Source organism: Mesoplodon mirus (genome assembly GCF_964341445.2).
Source record: "Mesoplodon mirus genome assembly, chromosome: 7".
In the NCBI taxonomy this organism is placed as follows: Eukaryota; Metazoa; Chordata; class Mammalia; order Artiodactyla; family Ziphiidae; genus Mesoplodon; species Mesoplodon mirus.
The window spans coordinates 13,196,124-13,217,425 of NC_138983.1; the positions used below are offsets into that span (position 1 = coordinate 13,196,124).

The following is a 21,302-nucleotide window of genomic DNA, read 5'->3' on the forward strand; positions in this document are numbered from 1 at the left end:
TGGGAACTGTCAGAAATGCAATTCGGAGGTCCACCACAGACCCTCTGAATTAGAAACTCTGGAGGCGGAATCACCCTGCAGGTGACTCTGATGCACGTTAAAGTTTCAGAACCACTGGCCTAGGGACTTAACACCTAGGGACTTCCCTGGTGGTCCAGCGGTTAAGATTCTACCCTTCCAATGCAGGGGGACACGGGTTCGATCCCTGGCTGGGGAACTAGCACGGCCCAAAAAGAAAAGGGACTTGACTCCTATTCTTCAAGTCACGAACCTACATGAAAAACTTCAGAAAGCACCTTAGGTCCTATTCCTCAGGCACAGGCTTTCTGAATTTAGCCCATGTTTTTCAATTCTCCTTGGTCCACTTATGGAAAGATGGGATTTTATTACTAGAAGAAATCTTATCTTTGATGGAAGTGGCTGGGAGGATTCCAGGCCATCAGAAGGGAGAGGGAACTGCTGAGACTTCTCTGGGGATACATCAGAAATTTTGCATAAAGAAAGGGTCCCAATGCTATAGACTCAGTTTGAAAATCACTTAGTTGGTCAAATTGGTCATCTCACAGGTGCAGCTGGTTGCTCGGAGGCAGGTCGGGCTTGCACTCATTCACAGAGCTGATGAAGAACGGAGCTGCACGTGAATTCTTCCGCCTCACTAACCCAACCCCTGCTGTTCATTAATGCCAGCAGCAGTGACTTAATGAATAGAGAACATTGCTCTCTGTCCACAAAGGAAGGTAATGATAACATAGAATTTTTTAACGTTTTTCTAAAACTTTTCTCTTAGAGGAGAAAAAGTCAGAAAACACACTTCTAAGAACAGAGGTGCTAATATTTGGGGGAGTGTTTTTTTTAAAAAAAGACAAATCATTTTTAAGATACCCTCCCGCCACAGTAAATATGAATGAACGAATTGAACTGAATAATAATAAAAATAAAAGATACTTACCCTTCCCTGTTCAACACATTTGGTCAACATGACAATGGCATAGACATTTTTCTCCCAAACCATACGCCAAAAATCTTTCAAAGTGTTGGGTAAAGGTCCTTGTGTGGCAATAAAATCTTTCTTGGAATGGTAGCCCTAAAAATGGAAAGCAGCACATATTCAACCTCAAAGAGACAGCAAGAGGACAGCCGGAGGACCTCCTCCTAACCAGCCAGCACCATGAGCCCCGCTCTCCACTTACAGGCATGTAGTTGGCATTGATGTAGTCGTCAGTTGAATGGGCATGGACTGAAAGTTTGACACGGGAAATATCGTCTGTGACATTCAAAGAAAAAAGTTCCATATTAGAACAGAAGCAAAGGTGTGAGGTGAGTTGAATACAAGAGAAAAAAGTACAAGATGGCAACACAGGGGCTCCATCACACCTTGAAGCTGCATGGCTTGGTGTTTTACATCCACGACCTTATTTCATTCCCACAGTCACCAGATGTGACTATGGCACAGAGAAGTTACGTGATCACCTGGGCAGAGCTAGTCAGTGGCAGAGCCACAGTTAGAACCCGGGCAGCCTGGCAACAGGTCCCAAGGTCTTAACCACTCCAGACCGCCTTCTCAGGTGAAACCAACTATTACCATCCTTGGGTGAGTGCCACGAGCCAGGGAAGGCCCTCAGCAATGTTATTTATTCCTTATAACCACACTACAAGCTTCTGTGCCCATTTTAAAGAGGAGGAAACTGAGGGTCAGAGAGATTAAGTGATTTTTCCAAGCACTTTCATCTGGTGAATGGCAGTCAGAATTCAAATCCAGTGCCCTTTCCACTATAGCAGGGTAGATACTCAGTTAAGACTTTCACACTTTCTCTATTCTCATAAAAAAATGTTGTTATAAAAAGACAGTCCCAAATGCAAGAATAAACTGAATGTATAAGACTATTGTAAGTGGTATATGTGGAATCTAAGATATAACACAAATGAACTTATTTACAAAACAGAAACAGACTCACAGGCATAGAAAACAAACATATAGTTATCAAAGGGGAAAGGGGGTGGGGGATAAATTAGGAGTTTGGGATTAGTAGATTCAAACTACTATATATAAAATAGATAAACAACATGGTTCTGTATAACACAGTTATACTGAACTATATTCAATATCCTATAATAAACCATAATGGAAAAGAGTATGAAAAAAAGTGTATATGTATATAATATATATATAATATATATATTATATATATATAAAATGGAATCACTTTGCTGTACAGCAGAAATTAACAGAACATTGTAAATCAACTATACTTCAATTTTTTAAAAAAAGACTACTATAAGTGAAAGGATGTAAAGCATAAAATTCTCATGTTTCCTATATACTGTCATCTCAAAAAACACACACACAAAATTGTCCAACTCCAGAAATGAAATAATATCCTTAAAATCTCAACTATCAGCCTGAGCTATAAGCAGCAGCTCCTATGTTTCCCCGTCTTTGACTATCCACTATCTCACCTTCCCTTGAACAAAATAACAATAATTCTAAACCCAGTTACCAACATGAGTTTTAGCCTAAAATCTTCCCAATAAAAACAACAGCCAAACTCTGGATCTGAAAATCTCCACAGACATCCACAAGAACAGGCCAATAATCCTGAGTTAACCCTCAAAGCACAGAGCTGAGGCAGATCCCAACAGCCTAGTTTTAAAAGCGTTTCTCGGGCTTCCCTGGTGGCGCAGTGGTTGAGGGTCCGCCTGCCGATGCAGGGGATACGGGTTCGTGCCCTGGTCCGGGAAGATCCCACGTGCCACGGAGCGGCTGGGCCCATGAACCATGGCCGCTGGGCCTGCGCGTCCGGAGCCTGTGCTCCGCAACGGGAGAGGCCACAGCGGTGAGAGGCCCGCGTACCGCAAAAAAAAAAAGTGTTTCTCTCAGCACACGCATGAGTCAATGTCTGCTGTCAAAATAAGTGCTGGAGGGGCGGCGAGGAATGAAGAGAAAGAAGGGAGGAGCTAGAAGATCCTGAATCTAAACAGAAGTTAACATTTCAGGCCAGGAAAGAAAAACACAACTTCAAGTAAAACAGACAATTAAAAAAAAAAAAAAAAAAGACAGGAATGAACCCAAATGTAATTCATATTTAGCCATGGAATGTGCGCAGCCAACCAGAGACGTGTCTGGACAAACAGAAAGCATTACTCCCTGCCTGCCCTCGCCCTGCTCCCTTTCATTCCAGAACTATACTAACTGAAATAAAAGAGCTGTGGGAATAAAGGAGTTCAAAGCACAGACTCTGGCCTTTTCCCTGAATGAAACTGACAGACCCGGTCCAAGTCTGGTCCTGCCATGACTATCTGTGTGACTCTGGACAAATCACCTAGCCACTCTGTGCCTCATTTTCCTCATCTGCTAAGCGACTCTTCTACCTATTTCATAAGGCTATTGTGAGGATTGAATTCAATGGCATATGCCTAAACACCGTGCTCAGCACACAGCAGGTGACTAAGGAATGGCTATGGAAGTGGTTAGTTCGTATCTGGATTCTTCTCCCCTCTACTGTTAGAGATGTGATGCCAGTGATGGAAAAAAGGGAAAGTAATGCGGAAAAAACAACTTACAGGGTAGAACATTATTATAGCGATTTTTTCCTCTATTCTCAGCCAGTTCAGCTGCGTACTTAGGTAGACTAATTCCAACAAGCTTCAGATCCTAAAAACAGAACATGTGAGTTGTTCATTTATTCAGTGTTCAAATGTTAGTTATACTACTCAGAGAGTATGACAGAACAAAGTGGGAATGCAGAGATGTTATGGGTAACATTGCGTCCCTCAAATAGATATGCAGAAGTTCTAACCCCCAGTACCTGTGAATGAAATCTGATTTGAAAATACAGCTTTTGCAGATGTACTCAAGATAAGTTGAGGTCATACTGCAGTAGGGCAGGGCCCCTAATGCAATATCACTGGTGTCTTTATAAGAGGAGAAAAGACACTGAGATACAGACACACAAGGGAGACATGTGAAGGTGGAGGTTATATGGCCACAAGTCAAGAATGCTTGGGGCTTCCAGAAGCTGGATGAAGCAAGGAGGGATCCTCCCCAAGAGGTTTCAGAGGGGCCCCCAGGGGACATGCAAGAGCTTCTCTCTCCCCTCAAAGAGGGCTGCCTCTCACCCAAAGCTTCACCATAAAACGGAAACAGGCAGTTTTCCAACTTTCAGGAAAAACGTAGAGCAATTAAAAACACAATATTTATAGCCACATACTTCATATTCTTCCGCAAATCCACAGTTGGAGTCAGCTTGCTGTTTCTTAAAGTAGGCCTCAAAATTCTCCACTTTGATTAACTTGGATCTAGGAAAACAAAACAGGAATTTTTGCATTCAACCAAGTTCACACTCAAAATAGAAAAATACAAGTTATTTTTTTTTAAAGTGGAGAGTTTACTCACTTTTTAGGTCTTCATCATAGAAAAGGAAAGAAAAAAAATAAGCAGTTAGAAAAAAATGACTCAACCATGACTCTGGAGATGATAGTAAACATCTTCCCAAAGAAAACCTATAGTTACAATAGGCGGGCGGGCGGGCAGGGCCAGGCGGTGGCACTATGTTATTTACAAAGCAATGAAATATGAATCAGGAAATCTGACTTCTAGACCCTGTTATATAACTGATCGGTTTTGTGACTTTGAGCAAGTTCTCTCCTCCTAGATCTTCATAACCTTTTTTTAATCACAAAATCTATATTTGTTGGTAGACTATACGGCAAAAGTATGGTTCCCCTTGCCATTGTACAACACGGCAAGGAAGCTAGCTTCAGGAGACTAGGAAACATAGGTTCCTTGCAGAATAACAAGGCTAATAAGAACTTCTGGATGATTAGGTCCAAACCTGTCAATCGGGAAAAATGGCAGCAGTTTCCATAAAAAAAAAAAAAAAAACACAAAAACCCTTAAAATAGGCACTGAACAGATTGAGGGATTGAATGTATTAACGTGCATAACTCTAGAGACTTACTTAATTTGAGAAAAGGACACGTCATTGTTCTTGGCATCTTTCCTGTTTTGAAAGAAAAAAAAAGACCCATTAGATCAAAAGAGCTTAATTCTGTGCTTTGTCCCCTTTGTGTATCTACAAAATCCCTTTTCGCTGAGCATTAGTTCATACACAGCATTACATCCTGCTCACAAACACTAGGCTTAATGGTCTAAGCAGCAAATGCTGAGTATAAGCCTGTGAAGTTACTCTCTCTTATACCATCTAAAAGTATTGAAGAATCTTACTCAAGCAATGTGTAGGAATTCCTCTGGGTAAATACATATCAGCAGCACCACCCTAGCGTAAAGCCACACTCGTTATTTAGTGCTCTGGTTTTTGTTTTCTTGGTTTGTTATTCGTTTGGCTTTGGTTTTGGTTTTGGCTTTGAGAAAGCCTTTCTGATAAAGTTAATGTAATAAACCAGAAAATACACCCAGTGTCGGCAAGGTGGTCGGGCACCTGGCACTCTCCTGTACTGCTGGCTAAACCCCATGCTGGCATTAAAAGAAAAAAAACTTTCTGGAAGGCAATTTCGCAGCACGTATCAAAATTGATAATGTGCATACCCACTGACCCAGCAATTACCGAGCTTGGAATTTAGCCTAAGGGAGTACTCATGAATGTGCCCAGATTTACACACAAGGATAAGCAACTGCGGCAAACAAACAAACAAACAAAATACCTGAAAACATCAGGCAATTGGTTGAATAATTTCCATACAGCTGAATACGCAATAGCCACTTAAAATGAAGACGATCTGAAGCCGTCCACAATGTCTTGTGAACAAGGCAGGCCAGAAAATGATATGTATAATATGATTCTGTTTGTGGGGATGTGTGTGTGTATTTGTGTGAGTTTTGTAATCACATCGATGTTAAGAGTAGTTTTGTTTGGGTGTGATTATGGATTATTTCTTTTCTTTGCCCTTCTTTTCTGTTTTTTGTTGTTTTTTTGTTTTTTGCAGTAAATATGTAAAATGTTTCTTTTAATAAGAAACAATAAAGCTGTTTTTGACCCCTCCCTCGAAAAAAAAATCAGAATCTAATGCAAAAAGATGTAATACAGGCACTGCCTGTCAACCCACGAGAGCAAGGCGGTGGCAGAAGACCAGGTGTAGGATGCATTAGAAACCCTGGGCCAGGATGAAATCCCCTGGCTGGCAGCACCCGATAACAGTGAATAAATCCCAGCTGATACACAGGCTTCACACCCTGCATGGTCAGGCAGGAGGGTGTGCAATGAAAAGCAAAGACCAAGTTCAAGTCCATTTCCACACTTCCTACACTCAGCTTCTGCATCCTTGCAATGGGGCTTGGGAGACCTGCCTCATAGAGCCTAATGAGTGAGAGAATTCATGAAAAGCACAAGTCCAGGCACACAGTAAGTGCTCAAGACAGAGTTGCTATTTTTACTATTTAACTACCCCAAAGAGTAACTGTACAGATAAAATAGTAATAGCATAAGAGGTATAAGATACTGTCAAAGCATGTTTTTTTATTTAATGCTCCTCAGCGGCACGAGTTAGGCACTGTTATCATCCCCATATCATAGATTATCCAAGACATTAAAGCCAAGCTCCCTAACCGCCAGTCAGAGACAGAGCGTGTGTTCAAACTTAGCTGACTCTAAAACGCCACCTCTTAACACTCTGGTTTGTGAACTAGAACGCCTGTTTGAAAGCAGCCCCTTCTGCTGTAGTGTTTACCATGACCTAATGCTTTAAAACCCTCGAGCTCACAGGGACTTCCCTGGTGGTTCAGTGGTTAAGACTCTGAGCTCCCAAAGCAGGGAGCCTGGGTTCGATCCCCAGTCAGGAAACTAGATCCCACATGCATGCCGCAACTAAGGTGCCCTGAAGCCGCAACTAAGGAGCCCGCCTGCCACAATTAAGACCCGGTGCAACCAAATAAATAAATGTATTTTAAAAATAATACATGCTTTAAAAAAATTTTTTTAATAAATAAATAAAGAAAGAAAAGAAAACCTTCCAGCTCAGAGACTGAGATGAAATAATACTGGCCAGACGGAGAAGACCCTGGATGATGGGGACCTGGGGGCTCACTATACTATCCCTTCCACCTGTGTGACTGTCTGGTTACCCACAATACAAAGCTCCCTTTAAAAGTAGGATATTATTGTTAACATAAGCAATAGTCACCTTTTCTTTCTCCAGAAGAGGAAGCCTCCTACGGCCACAATAACCAAGGCACCAAAGATACATCCAAACACTGCCCCACAGATGACACCTGGGAAAAGTCCAAATGGGAGGCACTTCAAGAGGTGTTCACAGACAACTAGAAAAGATCATACTAAAGTGAAGTCAGTCAGAACGAGGAAGACATGCCATATGACATCATTTTTATGTGGAATCGGAAATATGACAAAAATGAACCTATCTATGAAATAGAAACAGACACACAGAGCAGACTTGTGGTTGACAACGGGGAGGGAGAGTCGGGGAGGGAAGGTCTGGGAGTTTGGGATTAGCAGATGAAAACTATTATATATAGGATGGATAAACAACAAGGTCCTACTGTAGAGCACAGGGAACTATATTCAATATCCTGTGATAAAAGGGAGGGGATATGGGAACATATGTATATGTATAACTGATTAAATTTGTTATAAAAAAATATCCTGTGATAAACCATAATGGAAAAGAATATGAAAAAGAATATATATGTGTATAACTGAATCACTTTGCTGTGCACCAGAAACTAACAAAACATTGTAAATCAACTGTATTTCAATAAATTTTTTGAATTTTATTTTATTTTTTTATACAGCAGGTTCTTATTAGTCATCAATTTTATACACATCAGTGCATACATGTCAATCCCAATCGCCCAATTCATCACACCACCACCACCACCACCCCTGCCGCTTTCCCCGCTTGGTGTCCATACGTTTGTTCTCTACATCTGTGTCTCATTTTCTGCCCTGCAAACCGGTTCATCTGTACCATTTTACTAGGTTCCACATATATGCGTTAATATACGATATTTGTTTTTCTCTTTCTGACTTACTTCACTCTGTATGACAGTCTCTAGATCCATCCACGTCTCAACAAATGACCCAATATCGTTCCTTTTTTTTTTTTTTTTTTTGCGGTACGCAAGCCTCTCACTGCTGTGGCCTCTCCTGTTGTGGAGCACAGGCTGCGGACGTGCAGGCTCAGCGGCCATGGCTCGCGGGCCCAGCCGCTCCGTGGCATGTGGGATCCTCCCGGACCGGGGCACGAACCCATGTCCTCTGCATTGGCAGGCGGACTCTCAACCACTGCGCCACCAGGGAAGCCCTATCGCTCCTTTCTATGGCTGAGTAATATTCCATTGTATATATGTACCACATCTTCTTCATCCATTCCTCTGTCGATAGGTATTTAGGTTGCTTCCAGGACCTGGCTATTGTAAACAGTGCTGCAATGAACATGGGGGTGCATGTGTCTTTTTCAATTATGGTTTTCTCTGGGTATATGCCCAGTAGTGGGATTGCTGGGTCAAATGGTAATTCTATTTTTTAGTTTTTAAAGGAACCTCCATACTGTTCTCCATAGTGGCTGTATCAATTTACATTCCCACCAAGTGTAGGAGGGTTCCCTTTTCTCCACACCCTCTCCAGCATTTGTTGTTTGTAGATTTTCTGATGATGCCCATTCTAACTGGTGTGAGGTGATACCTCACTGTACTTTTGATTTGCATTTCTCTAATAATTAGTGATGTTGAGCAGCTTTTCATGTGCTTCTTGGCCATCTGTATGTCTTCTTTGGAGAAATGTCTATTTAGGTCTTCTGCCCATTTTTGGATTGGGTTGTTTGTTTTTTTCATATTGAGCTGCATGAGCTGTTTATATATTTTGGAGATTAATCCTTTGTCTGTTGATTCCTTTGCAAATATTTTCTCCCATTCTGAGGGTTGTCTTTTCATCTTGTTTATAGTTTCCTTTGCTGTGCAAAAGCTTTGAAGTTTCATTAGGGCCCATTTGTTAATTTTTGTTTTTATTTCCATTACTCTAGGAGATGGATCAAAAAAGATCTTGCTGTGATTCATGTCAAAGAGTGTTCTTCCTATGATTTCCTCTAAGAGTTTTATAGTGTCCGGTCTTACATTTAGGTCTCTAATCCATTTTGAGTTTATTTTTGTGCATGGTGTTAGGGAGTGTTCTAATTTCATTCTTTTACATGTAGCTGTCCAGCTTTCCCAGCACCACTTATTGAAGAAACTGTCTTTTCTCCATTGTGTATCCTTGCCTCCTTTGTCATAGATTAGTTGACCATAGGTGAGTGGGTTTACCTCTGGTCTTTCTATCTTGTTCCTTTGATTTATGTTTCTGTTTTTGTGCCAGTACCATATTGTCTTGATTACCGTAGCTCTATAGTACAGTCTGAAGTCAAGGAGTCTGATTCCTCCAGCTCCATTTTTTTCCCTCAAGATTGCTTTGGCTATTCAGGGTCTTTTGTGTCTCCATACAAATTTTAAATTTTTTGTTCTAATTCCATACAAAATGCCATTGGTAATTTGATAGGGGTTGTATTGAATCTGTAGATTGCTTTGGGTAGTATAGTATAGTCATTTTCACAATATTGATTCTTCCAATCCAAGAACATGGTATATCTTTCCATCTGTTGGTATCATCTTTAATTTCTTTCATCAGTGTCTTATAGTTTCCTGCATATAGGCCTTTTGTCTCCCTAGGTAGGTTTATTCCTAGGTATTTTATTCTTTTTGTTGCAATGGTAAATGGGAGTGTTTTCTTAATTTCACTTTCAGATTTTTCATCATTAGTGTATAGGAATGCAAGAGATTTCTGTGCATTGATTTTGCATCCTGCAACTTTACCAAATTCACTGATTAGCTCTAGTAGTTTTCTGGTGGCATCTTTAGGATTCTCTATGTATAGCATCATGTCACCTGCAAACAGTGACAGTTTTACTTCTTCTTTTCCGATTTGTATTCCTTTTATTTCTTTTTCTTCTCTGATTGCCGTGGCTAGGACTTCCAAAACTATGTTGAATAATAGTGGCGAGAGTGGACATCCTTGTCTTCTTCCTGATCTTAGAGGAAATGCTTTTAGTTTTTCACCATTGAGAATGATGTTTGCTGTGGGTTTGTCGTATATGGCCTTTATTATATTGAGGTAGGCTCCCTCTATGCCCACTTTCTGGAGAGTTTTTATCATAAATGGTTGTTGAATTTGGTCAAAAGCTTTTTGTGCATCTATTGAGATGATCATATGGTTTTTATTCTTCAATTTGTTGATATGGTGTATCACATTGATTGATTTGTCTATATTGAAGAATCCTTGCATCCCTGGGATAAATCCCACTTCATCATGGTGTATGATCCTTTTAATGTGTTGTTGGATTCTGTTTGCTAGTATTTTGTTGAGGATTTTTGCATCTATGTTCATCAGTGATATTGGTCTGTAATTTTCTTTTTTTGTAGTATCTTGGGCTGGTTTTGGTGTCAGGGTGATGGTGGCCTCATAGAATGAGTTTGGGAGTGTTCCTTCCTCTGCAATTTTTTGGAAGAGTTTGAGAAGGATGGGTGTTAGCTCTTCTCTAAATGTTTGATAGAATTCACCTGTGAAGCCATCTGGTCCTGGACTTTTGTTTCTTGGAAGATTTTTAATCACCTTTTCAATTTCATTACTTGTGATTGGTCTGTCCATATTTTCTATTTCTTCCTGGTTCAATCTTGGAAGGTTATACCTTTCTAAGAATTTGTCCATTTCTTCCAGGTTGTCCATTTTATCGGCATAGAGTTGCTGGTAGTAGTCTCCTAGGATGCTTTGTATTTCTGCGGTGTCTGTTGTAACTTCTCATTTTTTCATTTCTAATTTTATTGATTTGAGTCCTCTCCCTCTTTTACTTGATGAGTCTGGCTAATGGTTTATCAATTTTTTTTATCTTCTCAGAGAACCAGGTTTCAGTTTTACTGATCTTTGCTACTGTTTTCTTTGTCTCTATTTCATTTATTTCCGCTCTGATCTTTATGATTTCTTTCCTTCCGCTAACTTTGGGTTTTGTTTGTTCTTTTTTCTCTAGTTCCTTTAGGTGTAACGTTAGATTCTTTATTTGAGATTTTTCTTGTTTCTTGAGGTAGGCTTGTATAGCTATAAACTTCTCTCTTAGAACTGCTTTTGCTGCATCCCATAGGTTTTGGATCGTCGTGTTTTCATTGTCATTTGTCTCTAGGTATTTTTTTGATTTCCTCTTTGATTTCTTCAGTGATCTCTTGGATATTTAGTAACGTATTGTTTAGCCTCTATGTGGTTGTGTTTTTTTCCCTGTAATTCTTTTCTAATCTCATGGCGTCAGAAAAGATGCTTGATATGATTTCAATTTTCTTAAATTTACTGAGGCTTAATTTGTGACCCAAGATGCAATCTATCCTCGAGAATATTCCGAGCGCACTTGAGAAGAAAGTATAATCTCCTGTTTTGGGATGGAATGTCCTATAAATATCAATTAAATCTATCTGGTCTATTGTGTCATTTAAAGCTTCTGTTTCCTTATTTATTTGCATTTTGGATGATCTGTCCATTGGTGTAAGTGAGGTGTTAATGTCCTCCACTATTATAGTGTTACTGTTGATTTCCTCTTTTATAGCTGTTAGCAGTTGCCTTATGAATCGAGGTGCTCCTATGTTGGGTGCATATATAATTGTTATATCTTCTTCTTGGATTGATCCCTTGATCATTATGTAGTGTCCTTCCTTGTCTCTTGTAACATTCTTTATTTTAAAGTCTATTTTATCTGATGTGAGTATTGGTACTCCAGCTTTCTTTTGATTTCCATTTGCATGGAATATCTTTTTCCATCCCCTCACTTTCAGTCTGAATGTGTCCCTAGGTCTGAAGTGGGTTTCTTGTAGACAGCATATATATGGGTCTTGTTTTTGTATCCATTCAGCAAGCCTGTGTCTTTTGGTTGGAGCATTTAGCCCATTCATGTTTAAGGTAATTATCAATATGAATGTTCCTATGACCATTTTCTTAATTGTTTTGGGTTTGTTTTTGTAGGGTCTTTTCTTCTCTTGTGTTTCCCACTTAGAGAAGTTCCTTTAGTATTTTTTGTAGAACTGGTCTTGTGGTGCTGAATTCTCTTAGCTCTTGCTTGTCTGTAAAGCTTTTGATTTCTCCATTGAATCTGAATGAGATCCTTGCCTGGTAGAGTAATCTTGGTTTTAGGTTCTTCCCTTTCATCACTTTAAGTATATCATGCCACTCCCTTCTGGCTTGTAGAGTTTCTGCTGAGCAATCAGCTGTTAACCTTATAGGAGTTCCCTTGTATGTTATTTGTCATTTTTCCCTTGCTGCTTTCAATAATTTTTTTGTGTTTTTAATTTTTGCCAATTTGATTACTATGTGTCTTGGCATGTTTCTCCTTGGGTTTATCCTGTATGGGACTCTGCGCTTCCTGGACTTGGGTGGCTATTTCCTTTCCTATGTTAGGGAAGTTTTCGGCTATAATCTCTTCAAATACTTTCTCTGGTCCTTTCTCTCTCTCTTCTCCTTCTGGGACCCCTATAATGCAAATGTTGTTGCGTTTAATGTTGTCCCAGAGGTCCCTTAGGCTGTCTTCATTTCTTTTCATTCTTTTTTCTTTATTCTGTTCCACAGCAGTGAATTCCACCATTCTGTCTTCCAGGTCACTTATCCATTCTTCTGCCTCAGTTATTCTGCTATTGATTCCTTCTAGTGTAATTTTCATTTCAGTTATTGTATTGTTCATCTCTGTTTGTTTGTTCTTTAATTCTTCTAGGTCTTTGTTAAACATTTCTTGCGTCTTCTTGATCTTTGCCTCCATTCTTTTTCTGAGGTCCTGGATCATCTTCACTATCATTATTCTGAATTCTTTTTCTGAAAGGTTGCTTATCTCCACTTCATTTAGTTGTTTTTATGGGGTTTTATCTTGTTCCTTCATCTGGTACATAGCCCTCTGCCTTTTCATCTTGTCTCTCTTTCTGTGGATGTGGTTTTTGTCCCACAGGCTGCAGGATTGTAGTTCTTCTTGCTTCTGCTGTCTGCCCTCTCTCAATAAACTTTTTTTTTTTTTTTTTTGTGGTATGCGGGCCTCTCACTGTTGTGGCCTCTCCCGCTGCAGAGCACAGGCTCCGGACGCGCCCGCTCAGCGGCCATGGCTCACGGGCCGAGCCGCTCCACGGCATGTGGGATCCTCCCAGACCGGGGCACGAACCCGTGTCCCCTGCATCGGCAGGCGGACTCTCAACCACTGCGCCACCAGGGAAGCCCTTCTCAATAAACTTTTTTAAAATAAAATAAAATGAGTGTTGAACAAGATGATTCCCATGGCTCCTTCTGATCCTAATATTCAAGGGTTCCATGCACTAAAAGTCACATGTGTATCTGGTACATGGGCACACAAATGACTACACTGAGAAAAAAGGACCCAACAGTGTTTGCCGATTGGAAGTGTAACTGGAATTCAGAGAAGGGAGTGTGGTGGGTGGGGCCTGTGGGGACCTCAGAAGAGGAAGCTGAGCTGGGTCCTGATGGCCCAGTGACATCTCAGCTTCTGAGAGGAGAGACCAGGTTCTCCTACCCTCCTGGGGGCCCCAGGGAGGTGTGCAGACCCCCATGCTCCTGTGGATACTGGAAGCAAAAAGTCAATGCATTGCTAAGATGCTCCTCTACCTGGATCCTGGGGCAAGAAAACAGCATCTGAATAGCGACTGAAGGACACGTAGCTCTCAGCCCCGTCTATGAGTCCATCACTTTGAGGGTTGAAGGTAATATTGGTGAAGCCAGCCACAGAAGCCCTGTGGGGTGACAAGAGGAAAGAGGGGTGGCTGAGAAGTGTCTGATGGCCCAGGCACATATAGTTTTGCACTCAGAGGCCCAGCTCCCAAAGGGCAAAAACCACAAGGCATTACCGATAGGAACCCAGAGGTTCCAGCTTCCCGTTGTAATAGCCGTGCGTGGTGGACTCGTTCCCAACATTGATTTCATATTTCAAGACTTCAGATAAGCCCTGAGAACATCTCTTTTCTTCTGTTGTTATGAGGTATGTCACATAAGTATCCGAGGCCCCCTTTTTGAAATCTTCGTACGTATATCTCAATACATCTGCTGACGGGTGAACAGCTAAGAAAGGCACACAGAAGGAAAGCCATAAGAAAGTGATTGCAGAGATTTAAGTCTCCCTCGTTTCTAAATAATGACCAGGGTGATGGTGGTGACAGCTGCCATCTCTCACGTATGCTCTCTCTGCCAGGTTTTCCCTATATTAAGTTCTAAGGGCTTTACTTACATTAACTCATTTAATCCCCACAATAATCTCATCGCATAGGCTTACCACCCCCATTTTACAGGTGGGAAAATGAGACACAGAAAGCTAAAAAGACCTGGGCCCCAAGCTGCACTGCCTACGTGGTAGAGTCATATTTCTAACCCAGACCACCTGACGTGGAGGGTGTGATCTCATCCATCACAGGCTGGTACTGGTCAGGCTGGTCAGTATGCAATATCATCTCCCCTGTTCAGCAAAGGCCTGAGCTTGGGATTTGCTGAATACCTTCACAGCAAAATGACTAGGTGTTTGAAACAGACCCAAAACAAAAGACAGAAAGAGAGAGAGAGAGAGAGAGAGAGAGAGAGAGATCTCAATGTCTCTTTTTGAGATTTAGCTGCAGGTTTACAACAGCAGCAAATCCCTTGTCTTCCTGGATCCCCGCAGCCCTGACAGTGTGTTTGAGCTCTGGTTTCTTTGGGGAGATGAGAACAGCATCACAGGCTGTGAGACTGGGCAAGGGTGGCATTGCATAATTCACAGTTAGTTTAAAGAATCACCAAAAACAGCAAAACTCTGAACTTTTTTTTTTGGCCACACTGCACGGCTTGCGGCATCTTATTTCCCCGACCGGGGATTGAACCCAGGCCCCTGGTATTGAAAGCACCGAGTCCTAACCACTGGACGGCCAGGGAATTTCCAAAACTCACTGCTTTAAACCCAGACCTTGGGCAAAGCACCCACACACAGCTAACAAAGACACCCTCAAATCATTCCCGTCTCACTTCCAGGGAATGTAATGGAGCCCTTTAAGGAAAAGCAGCATTTAATCCACCTCCTCTCTCAGCTATGACAATGCTCTTTGCAAGTTCCCACTACAAATGCAAATCTTTTCCCTTTTTCTTCCAAGAGAAAGTCACCCTTTGAGGATGATTTGTGTGTGCGTGTTCATATGTGTGTGTGTGTGTCTGTGTGTGTGATAAACTTGGTTAAAACTAATATTCTGCCACCTAAAAGACCCTGCGCTGCAAAAGAGATGAAAAACGTATATCAGAGGTAAGCAAGTCATGGCCATGGGCCAAATCCAGCCAGCCACCCCTTTTGGTACATACTGGAATAGTCATACTGACTCTTTCTGTATCTTCTATGGCTGCTTTCACACTACAACGGCAAAGTTGAATAGCTGAGAAGGAGACTGTAGGGCCTGCAAAACTTAGAATGTTTGCTATCTGGCCCTTTACACTAAGTCTGTCAACCTCTGACCTAGCTCATCAGGCAAACGGCTTACACCCACCCACCCCGGGGTGAGTGCCAAAGCGTGGGTCGCAGTATAAAACCAGACGTGTGTTTGTCTCATGAATGCGTTTCAGTGGGCACAAAAATGGCACCCCGTCACGCCATCACCCACTGGCTGTTTAACCCATAATGACCCCTCCTTACCGTCCCCAGTGGTAAGAATGAGAGCGTAGGCTTTGATGGGTCCGTGGCTGGCTTCAAACCCACTGAATTTGACCTTCACAGAATTGTGACTGACAGATGTAATGTTAGGGGATCCATCTGGAGAAGGAGGGTCTGAAACAGAACAAAACAAAACACCATCACCCAACATTTAAAACCAAAGAAGGAACACAATGATTAAGGAGAGGATTTGCTGCAGTGCCCCACTCAAGTTCTGCTCTTGCTCTGGAAGCTGTGTGCTGGGCTCATGCAAAGCAAATCCAGAAGCAAAGGGCAGGGATGGGAACTGGTGGGGAACAAAGATGGCAAGTCCTGGGGGAGCCTGCCTAGCTGACAATGACCCCTTCAGTGGGTCCGGCCACATTGCCAGGGTGGCCTCCTGGCAGCCTTGTTTGTAGAAGATAACGTGCCTTTTCTATCTTCCCCCAGTCCCTCCTGACCCAGAGAGCCCAGAGTCCTTATTTTGAGAATGGGGGCAGAGGAAGGAGAACAAGACGGAGACTGTGTGGGTGGAACTCCCAGGTGGGAACTTGGGAGCTGAAGGCAGACATCTGCCAGCACATGGACTTGGCCCCAGGATGGGTTGGTCAGAGAACAGTGATGAAGCAGATAGTTACCCAGAAGGAAGCAAAGAAGACATGAAGAGAACATACTTTCTCCTGAGACCTGGCTGCATTCCGGCTCTGCACCCTTCACACCAAAGTCCTCGTTTTTTGCTGGGGTAGGTTTAAAACTCTGCCTAGAGAAATCCAACTGACCCTCTTCCCAGAAACCAGAAAAGCCCACACGGGAACATTCCGTGAGTGGCCTCCATGATCTTGTGCCTCGCCTTCCCAAGCTAAGCTTGTGAAGCCACTCTCTAAATGAACACAAGGGCTTCTCTGGTGGCGCAGTGGTTGAGAGTCTGCCTACCGATGCAGGGGACACGGGTTTGTGCCCCGGTCCGGGAGGATCCCACATACCGCGGAGCGGCTCGGCCCGTGAGCCATGGCCGCTGAGCCTGCGCGTCCGGAGCCTGTGCTCCGCAACGGTAGAGGCCACAACAGTGAGAGGCCCGCGTACCACAAAAAAAAAAAAAAAAAATGATCTCTCTCCACACACACTCTACCTAAACTGGTCTCCCACATACAGTTTGAGCGTTTCTGTTATTATAACCAAGATTCAGGGAGACTGAGAAAACTGAACTCAAAAAAAAAAAAAAAAAGACCATAACACAATGCTCCAAATGTATGCTGTCCAATACGGCAGCCACTAACCACATTGAGCACTTGAAAGGTGACAGGCCCAAGTTTGGACATAAAATATCTCATTAATAACTCACTTTATACAAATTACATGTTGCAATGATAATACTTTTAATATACTGAGTTAAATAAAATGTGATCAAAACTCATTTCAGCTCCTCCTTTTTTTTTTTTTTTTTTTTTCCTGGCCATGCCAGGCAGCTTGTGGGATCTTAGTTCCCCAACCAGGGATCGAACCCGGGCCCCTGGAAGTGAAAGCACAGAGTTCTAACCACTGAACCGCCAGGGAATTTCCAGCCGCTCCTTTTTACAGTTTCTTAATGTGGCTCCTAGAAAAGTGTTTATTATACAGGAGGCTCACGTGATTTTCTATTGGAAAGCACAGCTTTAAACCATCCTTCAGCAACCTCTCAAGTAACTGACCGCAGTGGCCACTTGGAGGCGCTGTCCAACGTCTAAGTGCCAACTGCCTCAACAGACACTTCCTAGCACCAGCTCCCACCCCATCCACAGCTCTATGCCTTTTAGCAGGCCAGCGAGGAGCCCCCAGCTCCCTGCCCCAAGACAGCTCCACCCACCTCAAAGCCTGGAAATCCTTTCCTTCTCACTGCTTATCTCAGTCCTACACTCGAGGGACCTTGCCGGCCATGCCCACCATAGTGTCCCTTACCCAGGCACACAGTAAGCAATCAACAAGTGTTGGCTAAAAGACCATCGCTCCAACTCTCCCCGGTTTACCCATCCCACCAGCACTTCCTGCCTCAGAGAAAATGCAGCTCCACTTTTATGTTAAATAAAAAAGTGTCAAAGTTGTACTTTTAACAAGCACGCTAAATTTGTACATAAAAATTCATCTGAGGAAAGGGAGCTACAGATTAAAAAGTGAGAGAATCACTGGACTAAATGCTGAGTGGTCATTATCTAACCCTACCACGCACTGCTCAGCTTCAGAAACAACTAACTCTAACAAGCTCCTTCCCTTCACTAGGTACTGTGCTCAGCCCTGGAGATACCGGATCAGATATGGCTTATGTTCCTCAGTGGCTTATACCCACTGAGATGACATCATAAAACAGAGAACTACAAAAAAGTACCCAACAAGGTTCACTGTTTCTATTACACTGTAGGGTGCTGCAGAAACACAAAGGATTGTGACCCAGGGCCATCCTATATAGCTGTGTACTATACAACTCCAAGGAGTCCCACGCACATAGTAGACTATATGAATGGTGTCCCGTGGAACTATGCAGTGCACAACTTGACTAGCCATACATGGCAGCTCTGAAGTGATCTTCCACCTACACTACCTCATCTAATTTGTATTAACAGTCCTGGAAGGTAGGTATTATTTCCCCTTTTTTACAACTAAGAAAAACAAGGCTCAGAGAGGTTAAGCAGCTTTTCTGAGATCACACAGCTAGTAAAAGGTAGACTTTACAATCAAACCCAGGTCTGCCTAAGTCCAAGGCTCTGTCAGTAGAATCCCTCAGCCATTTTCCAAGTCAGTGTCCCTGAAGTAAGAAGCCTTTTCTTCTTACTATTTCAACCACCAATTCTTTAGAAATTGTTTGGAAACATTCTGATACCCTAAAGGAAATAGCATATCCAGGATTCAAAAAGCACAAAGCAAAACCAACTCCACCAGGTTGACCTAAGACATAATTTTGGCAAAGACACAGGGAGCAAAAGATAAATAAAAATGAAACAAAGAACGAATATAACAAAACAGATACAGACTCATAGATGAAGAAAACAAACTGGTGGTTATCAGTGGGGAGAGGGGAGTGGGGAGGGGCAAGACAGGGGTAGGGGATTAAGAGGTACAAACTACTATGTATGAAATAAATAAGTGACAAAGATATACTGTACAGCACAGGGAATACAGCCAATATCGCATAATAACTTTAAATGCAGTATAATCTATAAAAATCGTGAATCACTATGTTGTACACCTGAAACTAATATAATATTGTAAATCAACCATATCTCAATTAAAAAAAAAAAAGCAAAGAAGTAATTTTTTCCAAGTTCAAAATAAAAGGTAGTCATGAAAAGATTAACTAGGGGGATCTCTCGTGAATGATCCCATTTCCCAAAACAGCTGGGGAGCTTATTAATACAGATTCTAGGGAAATATGAATCTTGACTGAATATCTATCTGATAATAGTAAAAAGAAAAAAAGGATTGTTGAGAGTTCCCTGGTGGTCTAGTAGTTAGGATTCTGGGCTTTCACTGCTGTGGCCCAGGTTCAATCCCTGGTCGGGGAACTGAGATCTTGTAAGCCACGCAGCATGGTCAAAAAAAAAAAAGTATTGTTAAATTTTTAAGGGTAATGGCACTAGTAATGTGGCTATGTTTGAAAGAAAGGGAAAAGGAGTCCCTGTCTTGCAGCAATACACACTGAAAAACTTATGAATAAAACTATAGAATAACCAGGACTGGTCTCAAAGAAGTCCAATAAGGGAGGAGGGGATAGAAATGAAACCAGATTGGTCAAATGCTCACAAATGTTCAACTGAGTGATGATGGGTACGTGGATCCCATTATACTGTCCTTTGCTTTCGTGTATATTTGAACATTTTAGGGGAACTTACTTAAAAGAAAAGGTGGCAACAAATTATTCTGTAAAACGAAGGAAACTTTTGGAATGTAAAAATTTCCCTCTCACTAGATTTCTATAGATTATATAGATTCTATAGAATATATAGACTAGATTTCTATAGAATTGGGTTAACAGTCCGTGCCAACAAAAACAAATATTTTTGGATAAACTTTTTTTAGAAACAGGTTTCTAGGCCACACTTGCAGACCCTCTGGGTCAGCTTTCCAAGGTGACCACAATGTCACCTGGCCACCCTGCCCTCCCTGAAGCCCACCTGTGATGCCAGTGAGGCAGGTGTTTTGGGTGGGCGGTGCCATCTTGTCACAGGACCGGGCAATGATGCTGATGTTGTACAAGGTAGAAAAATTCAAATATGTGACTTCCGTCCTGTACTCAGAGCCGTTCTCCGAGGAGCAGCTCTCCAGGTTCGTCATATTTTCCCAGTCTCCGTGCCTGACCTCCAGCTCGAAGCCTGTGTTGGTGCCGAAAGGGCAGGCCCACTTGAGGACCAAGGTTGGCTCTTTGGGGACCACTTCACAGTGGAAGGAGGTTACTGGTGCAGGGTCTGCAAGGCAAGAACAGCACATCATGAGATTCTTGGACTTTTTTTTTTTTTTTGCAGTATGTGGGCCTCTCACTGTTGTGGCCTCTCCCATTGCGGAGCACAGGCTCCGGACGTGCAGGCTCAGTGGCCATGGCTCACGGGCCCAGCCGCTCCGCGGCACGTGGGATCTTCCCGGACCAGGGCATGAACCCGTGTCCCCTGCATCGGCAGGCGGACTCTCAACCACTGCGCCACCAGGGAAGCCCGATTCTTGGAACTTTGCCTTTGCAAACACTGAAACTTGGGGAGCAGGAGGTTCCTGGCCCGTTGGTGATGAGGAGACAGCCATGGGGCATGACAGAAGAGGCAGAGGCTGACCTTAAACAGGGCCTTAGTGGACTGTGTGACCTTGGGTCAGTCCCCCAACTGTTCTGAGCCTCAACTGCAGGACTGTCTGAGGATTAAATGAAACAGTGGCTGTCAGGGTCCAGGCTGGAAGAGCACAGGGCTCCATGAGAGGTAGCGACAATACAGTGGAGGCGGTAGCAACTTCTTCGCCTGCGTCACCTCATTTTGGGGCCCACTTGACAATCTTTCTGGAACAGGCAGGGTTAATACTGTCCTATTTTGCAGATGAATCAACTGAGGCTTAGAGAGATTAAGCAATTTGCTAAAGATGACATGGTTGGTCAGTGGCGAAGCCAAAACTGGATCTCAGGTTTTCTAAATCCAAGTCCAGCGTGTTTTCTACACATACAACAGGCTAAATAATCAATGGTAAACGGTATCGGTTTCTTCATCTCTAAAATGTGGTGTTATTTGTCTCTACCTATCTGAGGGCCAATAGTGTTTTATTGAGGGCCAACAAAAAACTGATGTAAAATGGAAACTCTGTATTAATGTACCGGGGGTGGGGAGGAATATTATCATTACTTTAATGTTGCAGTGTTTTAAAGCAGGAGAAGTTCTAAAGAGTCACCTAGTGCAACGCCCACATTCTCCACCTGAGGCCTGGAAAGGTAACCTGCCCAATGCATACCTACTCCCACTGTTCCTGTTCCATCCACCCCCACTCATAAATGCTCACAGATATCTTTCTTTTGCTATAGGCTACAATAATTGTAGCTAAGACAAACATTAGCCATGGAAGCTACCCCAATACCAAAGATCAGAGTCTAGACCCTGTGAATGGAACCTGAGTTAGCAGAAGGGACTCAAAGC

At 42.5% G+C, this 21,302-nt stretch overlaps 1 protein-coding gene across 2 annotated transcripts in view; it reads right to left on the minus strand.

Moving 5' to 3' along the window:
- The window catches only part of PTPRJ (protein tyrosine phosphatase receptor type J), a 185,167-nt gene that overhangs the window by 12,059 nt on the left and 151,806 nt on the right, over positions 1-21,302 (minus strand). The window contains exons 10-19 of one of the 2 annotated variants that reach the window (XM_082627246.1): positions 19,812-20,102; positions 15,673-15,804; positions 13,877-14,087; positions 13,638-13,762; positions 7,138-7,225; positions 4,959-5,000; positions 4,209-4,296; positions 3,562-3,652; positions 1,191-1,264; positions 950-1,084 (exon numbers count right to left, since the gene is read on the minus strand). In XM_082627246.1, coding sequence (XP_082483372.1) covers positions 950-1,084; positions 1,191-1,264; positions 3,562-3,652; positions 4,209-4,296; positions 4,959-5,000; positions 7,138-7,225; positions 13,638-13,762; positions 13,877-14,087; positions 15,673-15,804; positions 19,812-20,102 — 1,277 coding nt within the window. Of the gene's footprint in view, positions 1-949; positions 1,085-1,190; positions 1,265-3,561; positions 3,653-4,208; positions 4,297-4,567; positions 5,001-7,137; positions 7,226-13,637; positions 13,763-13,876; positions 14,088-15,672; positions 15,805-19,811; positions 20,103-21,302 lie in introns of those variants that run through there. The other variant, XM_082627245.1, reaches the window with a different exon arrangement.